Source organism: Nanorana parkeri, unplaced genomic scaffold, assembly GCF_000935625.1.
Source record: "Nanorana parkeri isolate BGI_ZX_2015 unplaced genomic scaffold, ASM93562v1 scaffold25, whole genome shotgun sequence".
Taxonomy (NCBI): domain Eukaryota; kingdom Metazoa; phylum Chordata; class Amphibia; order Anura; family Dicroglossidae; genus Nanorana; species Nanorana parkeri.
Window position 1 is genome coordinate 3,425,476 of NW_017306293.1, and position 20,619 is coordinate 3,446,094.

General features: G+C 42.3%; 1 protein-coding gene across 5 annotated transcripts in view; it reads left to right on the plus strand.

Annotated features, from left to right (window-relative positions):
- MARK2 (microtubule affinity regulating kinase 2) overlaps nt 1-20,619 on the plus strand; it is a 122,564-nt gene that overhangs the window by 99,180 nt on the left and 2,765 nt on the right. For 2 of the 5 annotated variants that reach the window (XM_018565339.1, XM_018565371.1), the window contains 5 exons: nt 679-770; nt 3,446-3,595; nt 6,947-7,201; nt 7,546-7,572; nt 14,086-14,130. In XM_018565339.1, the coding sequence (XP_018420841.1) occupies nt 679-770; nt 3,446-3,595; nt 6,947-7,201; nt 7,546-7,572; nt 14,086-14,130 (569 nt within the window). The remainder of the gene's footprint in view (nt 1-678; nt 771-3,445; nt 3,596-6,946; nt 7,202-7,545; nt 7,573-14,085; nt 14,131-20,619) is intronic. The other 3 variants (XM_018565347.1, XM_018565354.1, XM_018565362.1) reach the window with 3 other exon arrangements.

Genomic DNA, 20,619 nt, shown 5'->3' on the forward strand with positions numbered 1-20,619 from the left:
GGCCCCATAGCAAAATCTTGTATGGGGCCCCATGATTTCTAGTTATGCCCCTTGCAGAGCCCACTCAAGATCCCACCTGAGGGTGAACTTGCAGAGCCCACCATAGACTCTCTATAGTGGGCTATGCAGGGTCACCCTCAGGTGGGCTGGTCGCACTCCTTACCTGTCCGCCTCCTCTTCCTCCATGGTCGCTGATGGGCCCGCCTCCTCCATCGCCGGGCCTCTTTCGTCACCGGGCCCCGCCTCCTCCCCTGCTGCCGACCACGAGCCCCTCCTCCTCCACTGCCTGGTCTCATTGACTCTGTCTAGAGGAATGCGCTGCTGCACAGATTACTGTCAGTGATCTGAACAGCGGCGTGTCTGTCTTCAGCCACCAGTGAAAGCCACCAGCAGAGGATCCCATAGCAACCCAGGCGGCCCCCACGGCATCTGGCCATGTCCCATAGCGGCCGCCTGGGTCGCTATGGTGATTGTTACGCCACTGGGTCTAATGCAGCTGGAGAATTGAGAACTAATTGACAGCGCTTGTCAAAGTGCCCAAAAAACATGCCAAGCAAGCAGTTATTGATTCGTTCTACTGACGCCCATTTAAAAATGAAATTTCAATGGACAGAGCCATTAAGAATATAAATAAATGCTAAGTTTTTAAAGATTTTTCTTGTCCTTTTGCTTTTACAGAACAGTGTGCTATCCACTGGCACCAACCGTAGTCGTAACTCTCCTATGCTAGACAGAGCAAATGCTGGTTCTGTTCAGAATGGCAAGGATAGGTAAGAACACACTTAGCCTTCTGCTTTTTTTTATACACAACATTGCCATTGCACTACACTAACACAATATAAAACCAAGATATGTTTAAAAAACATTTGTGAGTTTAACAGAGATATGTTTATAAACAATTTGCAGACCCATGTGTCCTTCGAATCTTCACGTACGTTCATTCTGTGCAAATGGAAACAAAGACTAACATTAAAAGTACATTATGGCCAATAGATTGCGCAAATATCCTAAAAAAATCTTTTTTTTCCTATTCTCAGCTCCATCTAATGGCCATAATGCAGTATTTTCCTGATATTACGTTTGTGGGTATGCAAATTTTTTTATACATGCACCTCAGTGTTTCGCATCTCTAATGGTGTTCTAGCTTCAGTTATTCTAGCATTTTGTCACTTAACCCTATAGAAAGTGAATTTCGGGCAAAAGGCATATTAATGTTTTGGCTCTGAGAAAATCAGCTTTCTTAATTGTACAATACTGGACACAGGCTCCTTTTAATCATACACTATAGGTTATAGGCAGCTACCTAGGTGATTGTACTCTGGAAGACAAAACTGTGAAACAGCTTGCATATCCCCTCGTTTCTTGCTAGTGTTTTTAGGTGAAGAACAAGCTGGTTTCTGGCCTATTTCTACATCAACATCCTGCCATTCACCTGTCCCTTCACAAATGGACAAGCTGACTTCTCGATGCTGATGTGCATCGAGAATCCAGTCAGACAATGCCCCGATAGCGATGGCTTACATCAACCTTTAGGGTGGTGCTAGAAGCCATATGGCCCAAATGGAAGCTAGTTTAATTCTGGCTGGGCCACAAAACACATAGTGGCCTTGTTTGCGGTCCATATCCACAGGATAGATAATTGGCAGACAGACTCTCAGTTTCTGCATGTGAGGGAATTGTGTCTCCATCCCAACTTGTTTCGGGAGATCTGTCACCGATAGGGAATACCAGATGGATCTTTTGGCATCCTGCTTCAATAACAAGGTGGACAGGTTCATGGCTAGGACCAGGGATCCTCCAGTCTTTGAAGTGGACGTGCTGGTGACACTGTTGCGTCAGTTTCACCTGATCTACTCCTACCCTCTGGTACAGATTCCTCCTGGACTGCTATGCAGAATCAAGATGAAAGACATTTTGGTGATATTGGTGGCGCCCAACTGGCCAAAAAGAAGCTGGTACTCGGATATACGCAGATTCCGGGGAGTTTCTGTGGCTCGGTGGTTCTACTGTGTCAGGGACCTGTGCCCCATTCTTTGTTTCTGGCTTTGATGGCTTGGCTGCTAAAGTGCAGGTCCTGGGGGACTGGGGCCTATCTGACTCCGTTATCCCTACACTGCTGAATGTTTGGAAGTCGTCTTTGCGGAAAGTCCATCATCGCACTCGTAAGGCCTACTTTGCCTGGCACGAGGAATGTGGGTTCCAGCTGAGACGGTGCTCATTGTGATGGAGCCTGTCTTTTCTCCAGTTTTATCTAAATCACCACCTGGTCTTGAGTACTCTCAAGGGCCAGATCTCCACATTGGCGATTCTCTTTTAAAAGTATCTGGCAGCTTACTCTCTGGTGAAGACTTTTCTACAAGATGTGACTCACTTTACTCATGTGGATCAGGCAGGTCATCACTAAAGCTTATTATAAATGCATAAACTTCCTTCCTTTCTGGTTAAGATTCACTGGACTAGGTCTGTCAGTGCTTCTTGGGCCTTTCAGCAACAGACGTCTGTTTCTCAGATTTTGCACGGATGCTATCTGGTCTTTGATTCATAGATTTGTCAAGTTCTACCAGGTGAATGTTCAAGCCTCTGCCGATGCCAGCTTCAGCTGTAACTTGCTTCAGGCTGCTCTGATTTTGGGATTGGTTCCCTTGTTTGTTCTTTTGGGCCTGTTTGCAGTGTTTTATGTGTTCCCCCACACCTTGTTTGTATTGCTTAGGGTCGCCCCAGGGTCTATGATTAAAGGAGTCTATGTCCTGTATTGTACGATTAAGAAAATAGGATTTTTAATTGCTTGTAAAATCCTTTTCTTGGAGTACTATACAAAGCCACCTGTTCTGCCAGTTGCTCCGATTGCTTGCTGCAAAACTGAAGATTGCTGAGGGAGGGAGGGGTTATATGGACTGTTACACAGTTTTTTCTGCCAGTATCCATCACCTAAAGGTAGCTGCATATAACACATGATCTATGATTTAGATGAGACTGTGTCCTGTACTATACGCAAAGAAAAAGATTTTACAGGCAAGTCAAAAGTCATATTAACAGCCCCTGCTAGAAGTATATTTAAGGCTTGAGAAAGCTGAATAACCTGTGCGTGGAATATGTTCGTTTTATCCCATGCACCTGCCAAGCAGTTCTGAAATACTTGCTGTGATACAGCAACAATTTTTTCAAAACATGCACCTATGCCTTCTGGAATTTTTCCCTTTTGTTTGACCTGGTTGTCCATGTGTCTTGCATTTAATCCACGTTCTGGGTCATGTAAAATGTCATTTTTCATTAGTGAGGCTTTCCATATTAGGGTATATAGAGTCATGCTGTGTCTGTTTTCAGTGTCATTGTTTCCTTCTATCTCTTGCAAAATGTCCTCTCCTTCCTTCCTCGCTTTCTCCTTTTTGTTAGTCTGTGCATCCATATCCTGTTTTGTATCTCCACATCCACCCTCCACTCCCAGTTTCTCCACGCCTGGTTCCCGTGCCTCCACCGCTTCTGCCCCAGCCACCTCAGCCCGGACCCGCCAGCACCAGAAATCCATGTCCACATCTGTGCATCCCTCCAAACCCACACCCTCCTTGGAAGGCAGCAGTGACCCGTACAGACAAAGGCAAGTTTAAAGGGAAATATGGGAAGGTGAAGTGCAGGGATAAATAGTAACCCTTGTAAGTATATAAAGGGTAATAGAATGTTAATTGATTTGTATAGTTTGAATAAATAATGGAAAAAGAGAAAAATAGCACTGCACTTCACAAACTCAAAAAATATATTCCTAAAATTTTATAAATTGTGAAATTATCACAAAGTGATGAAACAATTATGTGTTATCCACAACACCTGTGTTGCACTATGCCTGTGCTAATGATACTTCAGAAAAAAACTCTTGGTCTAATGGTCTTGACACTAGAAGCCATAATAAACATCGAAAGCAATGTGAATAACAAAAAAACTTATACTTGTGCTAGTACATCTCGTCGAATGTGTACATATTAAAAGTCCTGTATTAAATCTCACAAGTGATGTACAACTCCCACTTAATTTACATATCCCTACGTGTAGTCCATTCCTTCTTAATGCAATAAAGTCCTTGAAATATGTGAAAATATGTCTTCCAACTTTAATAATCCACACCCCCACCGTGAATGCATAAACAATTAGTGAATCTGTGCTCTCCACCTTGCTCAAAGATAAGATCTGGCCGCACTCACCGACTCCTATTGCTCACCATATTTCAGATGAACAAATAGTGCTTTGTTGATTGTTCATCTTAAATATGGTGAGCAATAGGAGTTGGTGAGTGCGGCCAGATCTTATCTTTGAGCACAGTGGAGAGCACAGATTCACTAATTGTTTATGCATTCACGGTGGGGGTGTGGATTATTAAAGTTGGAAGACATATTTTCACATATTTCATTATTGCATTAGGAAGGAATGGACTACACATATGGATATGTAAATTAAGTGGGAGTTGTACATCACTTGTGAGGTTTATTACAGGACTTTCTATATGTAGACATTCTATGAGATGTACAACACAGGGGTTGTGGATAACACTTTGTTTCATCACTTTGTGATAATTTCACAAATTATAAAATGTTTCTCACATTTTAGGAATATATTTTTTGAGTGCTATTTTTCTCTTTCCTATTTTGGGTGTACTTGCCTATTAAGCACAGCTGCTCTTAGAGTGTTATTTGATTCCTAGTGCATTTTATCTCTTTTTAACACTTTGAATATATAATGTCTGATTACTGTTCATAAAAGTTTGTGTTCATAGGATACAGTGGATTATCAGAAAAAATAGATGTTATAGTGATGGTGCCTGTTTAATGTTTTCTTCATTCTGTTGTATGTTGCTTCTTATTTAATGCAGTCTGTGGATCCTTTCAGCTGGTGTAAGAATTGGATAATTGGAAAACTTATTAGATATAACTTCACCACAGATATAAAAACAAAACACCAACCCCCCCCCCCCGTAAAAAAAAATCCTGTTGGTGAGCACACCATGGCTCACAGAAGTAGTTTAAGGTTTATTATCAAATCACAGGTTGGTCAGCCCCCCTCTGATGTTAATCTGACCCAAACAGAACCTTTAGTCATTAAACTGCCTACATGTGTTCTGTCCTAAAACAACCATTCTGTGTAGCAGATTGGGTTCAGTGGTCAACCTTGCTCCATAATGTCAAAGCCTTGTTTAAACGCAAATTATTATGTAGGACTATAGCCAAAGCAAGAATGCCATAAATGATGCAGTCTCTCACTAGCTTTAACAACCAGACTTTGTTTTTCTGAGTCCCCTTGTAAGTTTTATTACTTGTTGCTGGCAGTAGACCAATTGGTTTTTCAGTTTGTTTCAACAGGGTGAAAACACTGTTCGCTCTGTGGTGAAATCACTGCACCATTGTTAACATGTGGACAAAACAATTGTAAATGGGCATGTCCTTTTTAGATTTGTAGTTTCAAACAAACAAAAGACAAAGTCTAGTTAATACTTTTCAGCAATCCAACAACTCTTTCCTTAAAGAGAAAAAAAAAAAGTTTTTAACCATATGAATGAAAGGTGACAATTGTGAGTACCTCTCAGCTTGCCTCAACTGCTACCTTAGTTGAACAGCTTGGCCTGGATTTAAAGAGATGACATATCTGTGAAATAACTAATAGTATTAATAATAATAATAATTAAAAAGCAATTAATACTCAGAATAGTACCATTATAGGTAATATCCCCATAGAGAAAAATATCTAATACTATAATTGGCCTGTAGCTTTTATGATTCTACTCAGGTTTCAGGTTGATGAAGGGGATTCTTAATTACGGTCTATCTGGAGTTTTTTTACACTGTGCAGAGGTTGGAGAAGTGCCACACTACTCGAGGAATTCAGCTGTTACCTGTCAAATTTGTGTTATGATACTAAAGGGCAGGGATGACACAGCTTGCAAAATGCGATCTTGCCTAAATACATTTTTTTTTTCAGAGGGATAGCATTGTCTAAAGGTGCCCATACACCTTACGATTATCGGACGATAATCGTATGCGATCGACTTTTCGTCCGATAATCGTATGTGTGCATTGCAGTGTCCGACCAACAATACTGTACAATCGTACGACTTTTGACGGTCAAGCGTGTTTGAAAACTTTGCTAGATCGTACGATTGTCGTAAGGTTGCTGGCGTTTCCGTCCGTCAATGTCAAAGTCGTACGATGTACACTGCGCTTGCGCTAACGAAAATACGGCAAATCAATTACCGCATTTCGTCCAGGTGCTTTTGGTTAATTATGGCTAAATGATTCTTGCGATCATCGTGGCAGGATGGGGCTGCCGTACGAAAATCGTACGATTATTCGATCATCGGACGAAAAGTTTCGTCCAATAATCGTAAGGTGTATGGGCACCTTAAGGGATGTCATTATAACCAGCAGCAGAAGGGAGCTATTTTAACAAACATCCAGCAGCATAAGTGTTCTTTTAGCAGAGGCTAGGAGATGCTAAACTAAAGGTGCAATTTATCTTGAGGTGCCAGGGGTGCTAGTTTTCTTGTTCTTAGTACAATCCTACCCAAATGCCTGGACAAGTTTTGAATGTGCTCAGCAGTCCATGATGACTTGTCCTGAGTATATAGCTAACTTCTGATTTGCTAATATCATGAGATGGTAATGCTTAATATACACCACATCATGCTAAACTATGCATGCCCAAATGCTAGTCAGCACAAGGGTCTTGGTGGGCGTCCTTGTAGTAAAGTAAAGCACCCTGTGTAGCTAAATGTGTCACAAAGTCCTATGTCTAGCCATTTTAAATATAGTATATGCTCAGGAACTCAGTAGTCTCATTGCCTGGTGAGACTGTATACATTTTTCGTGCTAGTTATTTTTTGTAATCTCATTTCCCTATTTTTTTTATTGATCTTTTACACTATTTAGGAGTGTGTAAATGTGGTTTTTGTTTCCTCCTGTTTTAGCACGGCCGCCCAAAGAGTCCCTGTTGCATCTCCATCAGCTCACAATATCAGTAGTGCTGCCCCAGAGAGGACCAACTTCCCTCGTGGAGTATCAAGTAGAAGCACTTTTCATGCTGGTCAACTTCGCCAGGCCCGGGACCAGCAAAATACGCAGTTTGGAGGTGTAACACCTGCTTCTCCTTCTGGCAACAGCCAGGGCAGGCGCGGAGCCACCGGGAGCATATTCAGCAAATTCACATCCAAATTTGTACGAAGGTAAGAAACCAAAAAAAGGATTTAAATTTGATGCTAGTACAAGTAGAAGGGCATAGCAATACATTGTTATAATAGGAATAAAGATAACATTCAGTAAGAATCAAATTATTACTTTGGTATAGATTTTAGAGATGGAACAAGGTTTATAGCATAGGTTCAGGGAAATCTAAAGTGTAAAATTGTTTGTAACAGCTTTAATTTAATAATCCTAAAGCAGACCAGCAGTGAAGGGGTTAGAATACAGGAATGTCAGATTTTAGCCATAATTTAAATTTTTCCTGCCCCCTCACTTATCTGTTTTTTTTTGTTTTTTTTTTTCTGTTTCCTCCCATCCATCTATCTAGAAATCTGTCTTTCAGATTTCCCAGAAGGTAGGCATGTGTTTCCCACCTCTCTCACTGTTCTCAACTTCTAGCACTGCTACCTTTTCTGTTGTCCTTCCAAGCTGCTGAATTTAATTGTTAATGTCCTGTGCCTCTCATGAGGGCATCGTGTGCATATTGTGACTCTCTATGAGGAATGAGTCAGGATCAGAACCTTATGGTGGCGTCAAGTCACACTTTTACATCTAGTGTTCTACATACTTTACTGGGTTCTGAGCTGTCTCAAATCTCTGCTTGTTTCTTCCTGGGTGTAGGCTTTCATTTCCAGGTCTCTGTTACTGCATCTTATTACTCTTCTCTTCATGCTGATAGTATTCTAGACCTTCTCCTTTGTGATATCCTTTGCACACTGCAGTCAGAATTACTTTTTTTTTTGTACATGTCCTGCTGACCTTTCTATGCTTATCTTGTTAATTTACTGATATATTATTCATTGTGGCTTTTTTTTATAAAGTAGAGCAAACGATAATGATGGAGATCTTGACAATTCCAATTTTTTTTTCTAAACCAAACTAATTGTTAATGGTGCATCAGCATCATGTTAATTGACCAATTTGTCATCAATTTGCAAATAGTAAATTTACATTAAATTTTTAGGCCTCACAATCATAGGCCTATGATGACATAAAGTACACAAATTCATGGGGAATTATACATTCATCATGGCCTTCTAGAAAGTCGTTTTTTTGCAACATTAAGTTGCACATATAATCTTTACACAGAATAGTCATACCATTTGGATAGCGTTTCAGAGCAACCCCTGCAGTGTCCTAAGGATGTTTCCCAGTTGGTTCCTGACACTTCTTGACAGCTTTTATCAAGGAATGTAGAGTGGGACTTGTGTTTCTCCCTCCCCCCCTGCACTTTTCCATACATGCTCTTGCAGGTACTTGTGCTTCCCACCCTTCACCACAGACACCTTGTCATCTACCATCTGGACATAACTTGGATCATTCAACGTGTGGCTATAGGAGACATCTGCTTTATACACCACCTGCTTTCTGCATCGAAGAGATTAAGAGAGCTGTATTAGCTGCTTCAGCCTGTGCCACCTTTAATACAGTGTCAAGGTCTGAAATGTGTGAATCCTATTCTGGAAGGTTGATTAAATGGGGAAGTATTTATAAATTGCTATCAACGCAATTTACATGACCATCTCTTTAAAATCAAAAGCTTAAATAAGAAATAATTGATGGTTTTTATGGTATTCGACATCTCCAGAGAATCACAATTGCACTGCAGAGAGAGACCCTATAGTGTTTTAGTTCAGATATGCATTAAATGCAAGTTGTTGAACCAATATACATGAAACGCCTGCCTCTGTTTTTCAACCTGGTTAGTAATGGAGCATCACTAATTTAAAAATGCATTTGAGATCAGTGACTGAAAATTTGGGATCTCACAGTATTAGGTTCACATAGGACATACTTGTACCTCATGTCATAAGTGGTCATGCTGAATTTGTCTTGCTGAGACTGTTGAAGTCTTAAAGTGACACTAAGCGCAGGAGTTAAATTGTAAAGATGTATTCAACTACCTAAAGTTTTAACAAAATTGTATCTTTGTGTATACAGACATATATATATACGCTACACCTGAGATTACAAGCTACTTTTTTTGTTAATAGTTAAGGTACTTGAATGCATTTTTAAGATTTAACTTCGGAGTTTAGGGTCAATTTACATAACTGTGTTAATTCTACCACCTCCCACTACAGCCAGCTATGTTTCTTGTAGCTTTTCTTTGACCTCTGTCCTGTCTGCCTTGTAACCCCTTTACCTGCTGACAGATGCCTGAAAAGTCACACCCCTTCACTGCTGGGGCCTGTAGGCTTAGCATGCATGCTTTTTCTTTTTTTTTCTCTATAATGCAGATCAGTTATTTGTATTTTTTGTTTTGTGCTTTAAAATGTTGTGCATGCAAGGGTGTAGTATGGGATTTATTTTTCACACAGCAATGTCTGCACAATTTATACACTGACCGTTGGTCATTTATAGCCCTTTTTTTTTTTTCCCGTTCAAAATAGTTTTATTAGTTTTGGTTGCAGTAATAAGTATTCACACGTTTACATTCATTGTCAGGCTTGGTTACATGACAAGTAATGTATACAGTAAAAGAAAGATCTCGCATTAAAAAGAAAAAATCGATCAATAAAGTCTATGAAAATATCAGGTAGTCAATATAACTACTAGTAACATTTTAGTAGTGACATTATGTGCAGAAACTCAGTATGAATTGTCTGGTTTTTAATCGGAGGGGAGGAAGGGTTGGTCACATGGGTATCGGAGGTAGGGTAGCCTAGTGAGGGAGGGGGAAGGACAAAGAAGGGGAGAGGAATATAGTACATGGGATAAAGATATTTGTTCAAAGCTTCCGGTAGTAAGCATTTATAGGTCCCTGACTCCATATTGAAGGAGGGGGGAAGGTACGACTCAATCCATGGCTCCCACAGCCATCCTCCTTTTTTTTTTTTTTTTTTAACATTGCTTGGGGAAGAGTAAAGCTGCCCATACACATCAATTTCAGTCATTTTTTTTTTTTTGCTGAATTCCCTGAAATTTGATTTGTGCTGGCAGCACCCAGTTGCGAAAAGCCAATGTCTCAATCGAATTTTGTCAAAGGAACCAAGTATAATATTCTTGGTCACTTTTTGGGTATTTAGACAGCCGCAGGGGAGATCCCTTCATCTACGCTCTTTAGCGTGCATAGGACAAAATGAGTGATTTCCTTACGGGCTAAACAAGAAAAGTCTTAAAAAACATGGAAAGCTTTACAACCTTTGTCAGTTTTACTGCCTTGTGTCTCCCTGCTGGCAAATAAGCCCTCACTTCCTGTTCCAATGCAAAAGTATCAGCAGAGAATATGACGATATCTCCAAAGAGGGACACACCAATAAAAACACTTTTGTATTGCCATCTATGTCCCTCTTGGAGGTTTTCCCTGATGTCACAGGGAAGTGAGGGGAACTCTCCCCAGCCAGGCATTTAACATCAATAAAAACCTCCAGAGGTTCTAACCCTTCCTCACTATTAAAAAAAAATGCTTTGGTTTCCATGCCCCACCCCCTTAAATCATTTGTTTGGTCCAAAATGTATATGTAAAGGAAAATGTTAGATTTCTACTTGCGTTACCCTGGTTTTTCACACGGCTGCACTTGACATCACTGGGAAGATTGCTGGGGAATGCAGAGCAGGTACAATTTCATGAGAAAACTCTAAAGGCCTTTGCAGGAGTGTCTTCTGTTACTTTTTTGGCATGCTTAGCATTCCCCAGATTCTTGCCAGGAGGAGAGTGGTTTTACCCTTACCTAAGCACAGGCAAATGACAGGGTTAAGGTATGTACAAATATACCTTTTCTTCTTTAGGCTGGGTTCACACCTAGGCGTATTGAATATGCGCGGTTTGCGTCGCACGTTTTTACAGCGATTCACGGTAAAAAAAAGTGCGACAAACGCGCGTTTCCATGGGCTACTTGGCTGTATCCCAATGGAAACGCGAGACCAAAACGCCCCAAAGAAGTACATGTACTTCTTTGGGCGTAGGCCGTTTTGTATCGCGTACGGGCGGAAATACGGCAAGGTGTTTACCTGTTCTGGCTAATGACACACATGCACTGATAATGATGTCAGTGATTCTCTGTGCATGCATGACATTAGGCTGTTTTTTGCGTTTGTATATATGTGTGTGTGTATGTATGTATGTATGTATGTATGTATATGTGTATATATATACGCTCGTGCAGAAAGTTTCTTGGGCAAACTCACCGGCCCAAGTGGCTCCGTCGGCTAACGAAGGGAAGGGGGGAGGAGTCCGGTGACGTCACGGACATCAACGTCACCGGACTCCTCCCCCTTCCCTTCGTTAGCAGATGGAGCCACTTGGGGGAGGAGTCAGGTGACGTCACCGGATTGCCGACGGGACTCCCGGAAGCCGGCGGAGAGGTGAGTGTTTTCATTAGCGATCAAAAGAAATGTAATCGATCAAAAAGTTTAACGATTAATGGAGAAATTAATTGTCAGTCTCCGAAGCCCCTATATATATTGGACTGCTTTTGGATGTCCCTAAGGTTAAGGACTTCCTGTCCCCCCCAAAGGATGAGAAAGAAAACAGAATTTTTGTATTCACTATAAAATACCTTTCTCGAAGTTCATTGAGGGGCACAAGTCCCACCTCAATATGTTTATGATCATGCTTTCAGTACTGCTTTGCTTTAAAACTGTACCGAGAGCATGGTCATAATTTACTGATATTTTAATATTTGTATCAGAGCTGTTGAAATGGTAAATTACTATGTCAGGGCCATTGTTTTACCTTTTGCAGAGCAAGCACTTGCCTCCAAATACAGATACCTATCCAGTATTCTTACTCATTGACATAGCAAGTTATATTTATCTAGCTATTGTATTCAGCAGCTATTGTATTCCGCAGCCACTGCTCCAGTGGCTGCTAAATACCCAAATAGTGTTTACATCTGATTGGATGTTTTGTATTGTTTGGCCAATAATTTTCCACCTGGCTCCATCAAGAAAAATTTGATTTTTTTTTTCCCCATGGACATTTGTTGATCTGGGTGGTGCCTACAGAGCCACAGCTTGAATTTCAGTAGTGTAGTCGGACACAATTCAATCTGCGGGTGGCCAACTTAGGTAGGAAAAAGTGTTTTAGAATGCTATAAATGATGCCTTTTCCTTCCTACACAAACTATATATTGGCTAAACAACCAGTCAGTCATCAGTGATTTCACGGTCTTATCAGTAGCTAAATTTGTAACTGCAGTCCCAATGTGTTTCATTGTCTATGCACAAGAAGAGCTTACTGTCTAGTGTACCACCACGGTTACATACTATTATGATAGATTTCTGACATTCTGCAGGACTATACAGGGAAAAACTCTGAGCCATACAAATTTAGCCAATTCACCAGAGGAGCTTACCCTCTAATGGCCCCAGCACAGTCACTTATTATTTTATGTAGCTCTGACATATTCTGCATGCCTGTACAGAAAATCAAGTCAGTCTCTGCATCTGTGGAGCTTACACTCTGTTACCTCCACAGTCGCACACTATATTCATAACGGATGTGGACATTTCTTTGTCGCCATGGCAACTAAAAACTCAACCAGGTCATTGAGAGCTATTGCTGGCGGGGAGGCGGCCCTGATATGCCGGGGCTATTGTGCAATGCTGGCTGTCAATACAGTCACATTAGCTGCTATGTTCTCTGTCGGCTTTTCCTAACAATAGCCCTGGCATTTCATTGCCCATCTTCCCACTGGCAATAGGTGTATCAACATGTTGGGGAAAACCCCATGCTCAAATGATCCCTCCCCCTTCTCTAGCTGACATTTTAACAGCTCCAGGACCATGACTGGTCTGTGTTGCGAGAGACAGGCACAGCGAAAACAATGCAGCCAAACCATGGGGACATTTTGGCACTTTCCGTTTTATTATTTACTGTTTTTAAAGTTCTTCTCATATTCTGTATTTTTTTTTTCATTGTTAAAATAAAGTCCTTATATTAGCAGAGCAAATGTTTTGCTCACTTTCTATCGGCTATGAGTATCTTTCAGCTGCCTACCGTGTTTCCCCAAAAATAAGACACTGTCATATTTTTTTTGGCTCAAAAAAAACACACTAGGTCTTATTTTCAGGGTGGGTCTTATTTTTTTTTAATGTACAACAATCCACACTTATTCATGTAGAAAAGTCTACATGTATTTATGTACAAAATTATAGTGATCAGGGCAATCAGGGGTGCCGTACCTTTCCAAGCGAAATTTGCTAACCAATCACTGGCCAGAAGGAGCGAAGCGCACTTTCATTATCGATTCCTCACAGACGGAGTGCATTTGGTATCACTCCGCCTGTGACAGGAGCAGGCGCTATAGAGGAAACATCGGCTTATGCGGCTCTGCTCCCTCCGGTGCCGTCTCGCTTCCTCTAGCGATGGCTTCATTTGCACCGCTGATTCTCTCCTGCCTCTCCCACGGCTCTTCAAGTTCCCACTTATGCCACCACCGGCCCTGGGAATGGTCACAACTAGTCTTATTTTCGGGGTAGGTCTTATATTTTAGCAATTCCCAAAAATAGTACTAGGTCTTATTTTCGGGGTAGGTCTTTTTTTCAGGGAAACGGTATATAGTCATATGCAGGTTGCATTGTGCTGGTGGCTAATTTCGGTTGAGATTTGTAGGCCTGTTCTAATCTTTTTTTCTCACCAGAGGCCTTCAGCAAGGATGCTGATTGCACTCTTTCCAACAGATTGTGCACATAAAAAAATCAGCCTATGAAATAGGAGTATAAATGTAAATTGAAGAATTACATTAAAGCAAACTTCATAAGTATTCACTAAAAAATACACAATTTATTTCTGAAGTTGTGTTTTTGATGGGGGTCGTCTCATATTCATTAGTTTTTTAAGGAATAAATATTTTGAAGGGTAATTGATGCTCTGCAGAGTTCACAGTTCACACACTGAACCTATTTACCTCTCTCTTTTGAGGAACCCAAATGAACCAGAAGGGAAAGATCGAGTGGAGAGCACCAGGTGAGAGCCAACATCACTGTTTTAAGTATTTAATAACCCCTCCAGTTTTTTAATCCACTTCTCATTTCTAGTGGCTTTTTCTGTTTGATGTTTTGTATCTATTAACGCAATGCTTTTTTTTTGTTTTCTTTCATATTTGATAATCTCCCTGTAAACTCTTTTCTCATTTATCTTCCCCTCTGGGGTCTGGTGCTTCAGCTTCTTCTGCTGATTCTTATGTTGATCAGATCAAGATTGTTCTTTCATTGCACATGAACAGTTACTTCTGTAGAGCATCTGTCTATTGCTTCATTGGCTGTGTGTAAAGCAGTTTTATATTCGAATTCAGTTTGGTGGAATCCATGGAAAGAATTTTAGCAGTGGTTGTACTGAGCTGAACAGAATGCACACACTAAGTGTTACAAGCACATGAATGTATAGATAAGCATTAAAAAGAGTTTTTTTTAATCTTTGGGATTTTTTCCCATAGGACTCCGATAATGTTTCCGTTCTACTTCTAAGCCATCCTTGGAATATTATATTAGCCTTCTGTTTTCCTGAAATTTATGAAAACATGGATTTGTTAATTTTAAATGAGGAGATAGAAAAATAGTCTAGATACTCTCCGGCTTTTATCTGGAGTTTCACAGACCTGTGATCACAAACTTCAGACTTAGCCCTCATTCACACAACAGATCTGTGCTGCTTCCACGGCCGTATCGGGCCGCTCCTGGGAAGGCAGGTGCAGCAGCCTGTTCTTTATGGGAGTACGTGGCCGTACGCTCGCCCGAACTGCACGTCTGTCCCTGCTCGGACACAGACAGGTTGAGTGTATGGCCGCGTACTCCCATAGAGAAGAACAGGCTGCTGCGTGTAATCACACGCAGCACCAGTCCTTCCTGGGAGCGGCCCGATGCGGCCATGCACGCAGCACGGATCTGTACCGGCCGGCTGTTAGTCGTGTGAATGAGGGCTAAAGGTGCCCATACACCTTACAACCATCGCAAGACTTGTCTTGCGATGGTTGTAAGCTAATTAAAAGCTTGTACGATCTGCCCATCTTGGACAGGCAGATCGTACTTGCGATCATCGAAAGCCCGCCGCGCTAAGGGGCAGGCTTCCGATGACTGCAATGCTGAACGGGCAGTGTCTTACGAGCATGCCACAAACCCGCTGACAATTGTACGATTCTCGGCGGGTTTTGAAACATGCTCGTTAGACAAAAGACGTGCGACCGTACGGTAGAAACGGTCGCACACCTTCCATACACCTGACGATTATCGTAAGATCGCGGGATTTCCAGCGATTATCGTACGATAATCGCAAGGTGTATGGGCACCTTTTTAGGGTGTTTTTCTTTCACATTCCTTGCTTTCAGATGAGCAGCAATAGAAAGATCACAGCAGATCCCTATTACCACAATTTTTTGGAAGAATAACCACAAGCCATTGTCTGAATTGACTGTTCTGTCCTTCATTTTGTTTTCCTTTTATTGTCTAGTTATTTTAACCCCTGCTTTGTTGGAAGAAGTAATATGACCGAGATACTAAAGTCTATTTTTAAAAAATTCTAAAAGTTCCCAATCCATAACACATATGCCATACCGAACACAACCACTATTTTTGTCTAGGCAAGTTAAAACTCTATTTTTCAACACATTAGCAATTGGTCAATGTTTTAAATGTTTAAAGTGTATCTAAACCCAAAAACAAAAATATAGCAGCTTACCACTCAAATGCATTAGTTATCTTTTTTTCAGGATTTTTTCCTTTTATTTTTCACCTGGCAATCCTGAGAATAACGCACTTCCGTTTCTGCGTGGCTATTTTCGTTCCTCCACTATCTATTAAAGGGCCATAGTTGTTACATTAGGCTGGACTTCACCTATGTCTGCTTTTGTTCATCTCCATTACATGGGAGTTTATGGGATTAGTAGTTTAAGAAAACTAAGATTGTGTTTGGCTTCCAGTTCATCTCACAGCAAGTGACATGGGCACTTCAGTTCTGGTAAGATTAACAGGTATTTTTCTTGTTGAAAATGTTCTTAGTTTGAACATAGAAAACTAATCCAGCCAGCACATCTAAGCACTGGTATTTTGCAATATATTACATTTTTGTTGTTGGGTTTAGGCATGCTTTAAGTTTAACATTTGCAGTTTTGTATTAAACTTCAAAGAGATTAGTGGTTCCCCTGACCATGCTTTTATGGTCTTGCTTCTCAGAAGTATGGCACATTTGTTTAGGCATCATCTAGGATTAGCATTTACTTTCTACGCCAATTTGTTCAGTTCGTGATACAATCTCATACGTCCTGGTGCCTGCACAGTGGTATTTATTTTCTTAACTGTGTCCACATGTTGTCTTGCACACAATTGCCACTTTGCTGCTGCGTCTAATTTTGTGTTACATTTATAGTAAGTGACAACTACAGGAGGATGAAAATGCACGGTCCTGCCTGAAGCAGACTGATGGCGATTAATTGATCTTCTTCTAAGGTCTTGCATTAGTCACTTGACTGGAGCTCAAGGACTGCTATTCATATATTGCAGCTGTGTAGTAATAACATTTCAGGAGTTTATTCACGCAGGTTTGGTAGGTTGTTGGTAGGTCTGCTCTTTATATGCATAAAAGTAACATGCATGAACAGCAGGACACACAAAAGGGTATGCATTATCCAACAGTGTGATAATGCTTATATCCCATTAAAATAGAGGACATGGCAGTGTAGCTATGTGAAGAAAATGTGAACCAATGTAGAAGATATTGATGTATCCCTTTCTGTATATTACACAGAAATCATATGCCTTGTAAGGCTGGCACTGGCACTATGTGCTTGTGATTATAATGATCATACAGTGTCGTTTAGAAATTTTGCATTGCATATCTTTAACAATTTAAAAAAAAATTTAAGCTCATTGATGCCCTTATATAATCTTTATTAGCAATACCCTCCACCAAATGTTTATTATAGCTGCAGATGGGACCTACATAGCAGTTTGTTTTCACCTCCTCTGTAAACATAATGTTTTCTGTTCAGGTTTTGCTTAAATAGCCCTCTTTAGATTAGCCACACCATTTAACTGTAACCATGTGACTTTGCCACTCTAAAATGTGCAATTTCTTCTGTTGAAGTCATTGTTTTTTTGGCTTCCGTGTTTTGAAAAGTTCTCATGTTGCATGAGCCGACTACATTTGTGCTTTAGATAAGACATTCTGCTGTAGAATTTTATGATATAAATTGAAATGCATTAAAAGGGAACTAAAGCTAAACCCTTTTTTTTTTTTGCTAAAGTTCTCTTTTGAATCACAGGAATACTTTTACTAATGTACCTCTGTGACCCAAACTCTCCATTAAGCAGCCTGCTATATGACAGGCAGGGGCGGATCCAGAGTCTATTCTCGGGAGGAGCACTGCCAGAAAATTAAGTAGATCCCTGGATCCAGACAAGCCCAGCCTCCTGTTTTCCACGCTGTCAAACTGCATGCAGCGTGTGCTGGTTACTACTTAAACCGGCGCCCTGTGTGCAGCTTCTGAGAAGAAACGCTATTAGCATAGCGAGGAAGCCGGCTGCGCATTTTGCATCACTCACGCTACGCTAATAGCGTATCTTCTCAGAAGCTGCACACAGCACGGCGGTTTAAGTAGTAACCAGCACGATCTGTAGGCAGCTTCTGACAGCGGAGGAGACGGGAGGCTGGGCTTGTTGGTGGATCCAGGCATCAGGTGAGTATTAAAAAACAAAAATGTTGTATTTTATGTTCCTGGGGCACGTACAGCTCCGTGCTGTGTGCACAGCCGTATCGGGCAGCTCCCGGGAAGGAGAGGTGCTGCGTATGATTAGTATGCAGCCCCTGTCCTTCTCTATGGGTGTATGCAGCCGTACACCCCTCTACGCTCACCCGCCCAGCACGTCCGTATGGGTGCGCTCACCCACACCGATGTACAGGACAGGTGAGCGCAGGGCGGCGTATGGCCGCGTAGTCCCATAGAGAAGAATGGGGGCTGTGTACTAATCACATGCAGCACCTGTCCTTCCCAGGAGCTGCCCGATACGGCCGTGCACACAGCACGGAGCTGTACGTGCCGGCCAATTCCAGTGTTAATGAGCCCTTAATGTTCCTGGATTTCAAAAAACTGGTCACCTTACCCTTGTGGTCAGTGGGGGCTCTGCTTGGTAGTGAGGGCTCTCCTGTGGCCGCACCAGCCAGTTTGCCCGCAGTAGATCCTGAACCCCCTGCGCTAAATGAAGCCCCTGGCCGCAGGGGCAGTGGCTCCCTCCACCGCCTCTCTGCCACCTGCACCGCTACAGATGCGTCTCTCTAATCGTGCAGCCGCTCGCTTCTCAGGGGTATACCGAGGCGATCCGGGCTGGCTGGAGCAGGCAGATGCGGCCCTCTAATCAGGTATGTTAGAGGGCTGCACGCTGAGGCCTCCCGAGTACCCCTTGAGGAGTGAGTGGCCGCACAATTAGAGAGCCGCATCTGTAGCGGTGCATGTGGCAGAGAGGCGGCGGAGGGAGGGAACCATTGCACCTGCGGCCGGGGGCTTTATTTAGTGGGGGGTGACGCCCCCGGTCCCTCAGCTGGTGGTATTCAGCATTGCTGTATAATCATTATACAGCAATGCTGAATACCACCCAGCTACAGTCCCCCAATCCCCCCAAGCCAGCCATCACCCACAGACTCCCCAACCTTACCTACATCCAGGCTGCAGCACCTCTCCTTGGCGGCCAGTGGAGGGGAGGGGTCACAGGAGAGGGTCCTCACTCACGCTGACCCACATACCAGGATGTCGCTGTGGCTTTGGCTGCCTGCAGAGACGGATATCGGCTCCGCCTCCACCAGGCTAACAGTGATCACTGTCAATGACAGGCAGCCGCCTGTTGTATTTGGATCCCCGCACAGCACACACACCGGAACATACAGCTGTCCCTCTGTGTGTGTGTCACAGACTTTACTGCAGTTCATTGTACACAGTTTTTACAATGAACCGCAGTAAAGTCTGTGACACGGAGCTGGAGGAGGGACAGCTGTCAGTACACACTTCGGGACGGGTGTCTGCGGCAGAACGTGGATGGAGAGTCGGGAGTCAGGACACAATGTTGCCCCCACCACCACCCCCCCCTGGATCCGCCACTGATGACAGGTCAGAGCCATGCTGCAGCCAAGAACAATCCAAACAACTTTGTTAGTCTCCACCCCGCTGCCTGATTGACAGCTGGCTCTGCTCGCTCCCTATCCTGTCTGTCCCTCCAATGAGCGCTGGAGAAATTGAGAAAAGATTGGAGGGGAATCCCTAACAGACACCTCTCTCTGCAAGCAGAAGACCATGACCTGAGCGATCTGAGCTGGTGGAACGAAGAGGGGAGGGGGGAATCACTGCAGGACTGACAGACACCACTCTGATGATCTATAGAGCCCAGGCTCTAAGTATTGGGAAGAGTACATTTTACTCTCCTATTATCCTTCAGTTGCTGCAAGCTATCTAAGCCTTCGGCCAGTCATTCCAATATACTCCGTTCACCATATTGCACAATTTAAATTTTGGTGCAGTTTTTTTTTCCCCCTCAGACAGCGACCCACAGACCCAGGTCCCTGTTTCACCAGAGAACACCAGGGAATTACAAGACTCGGTTAACAAATTGCCCACATTAAACCAGCCTGTTTTAGACATGACACTGAAAAAGGTGTGTTTTTGAGAAGCTCTCTCCATGCAGATGTTAAATCTTGTGCATCAGTTTAAAACATGAACACAAAACATGAGGAACAGAGACGGCCACATTAAGAATATGCTGAGTGATTTTGCAGCCACCTCTATTGAGCTAGTAATATCTCTGACGGGGATGATATTACTTGGCTGAAATCTAAAATAGCTGATCTGGTGGGACCATTCACATAAAGTTTAAAATCTGGGGTATTCCGGAGTGTGAGAACCCAACCAGATTAAAATCTTTCTTAAACCGATCGCAGAGGCACTACCTCTTATATTTACACTTGTGATGAGAACCTCGGGCAGAGACAATAGGAAAACAAGCAGACATTCAGGGCATAATGTTTAATCAACCTTCTCATAAAATCTAATTATTTAGAGCTGATGTGATATTACTTACAGAACCGGATTCTCTTCAGGTGGTAAATGTAAATTGTGATGACTCTTTAATGAGGCCTCTTATTACAAGGTTGATGAAAGTAAATTGTGCAATCTTGGGGTGGGGTTAGAAGTAGCCACTTAAACTTGCATACAATCTACCCTAGAAGAGCAATATATACCCATAACTAAGAATCTTCTTTAATATACATGGCCAGTTTTGAACTCTTGATAGCAGACCCAAACTGAACTCTAAAGAAAGAATGGGAGATGTGGATTTTCTCACCAAGAAGCTGCGTGCCTCCTCTGTAAGATCCCTTAAGTCTTTTGACACAGATGATAGAGTAGGTAAATGCAAACAAGAAGAGTCTCCTTTGTTAGTTGCTACTACGGTCTACTAGAAACGTTGTACTGTAAATGAT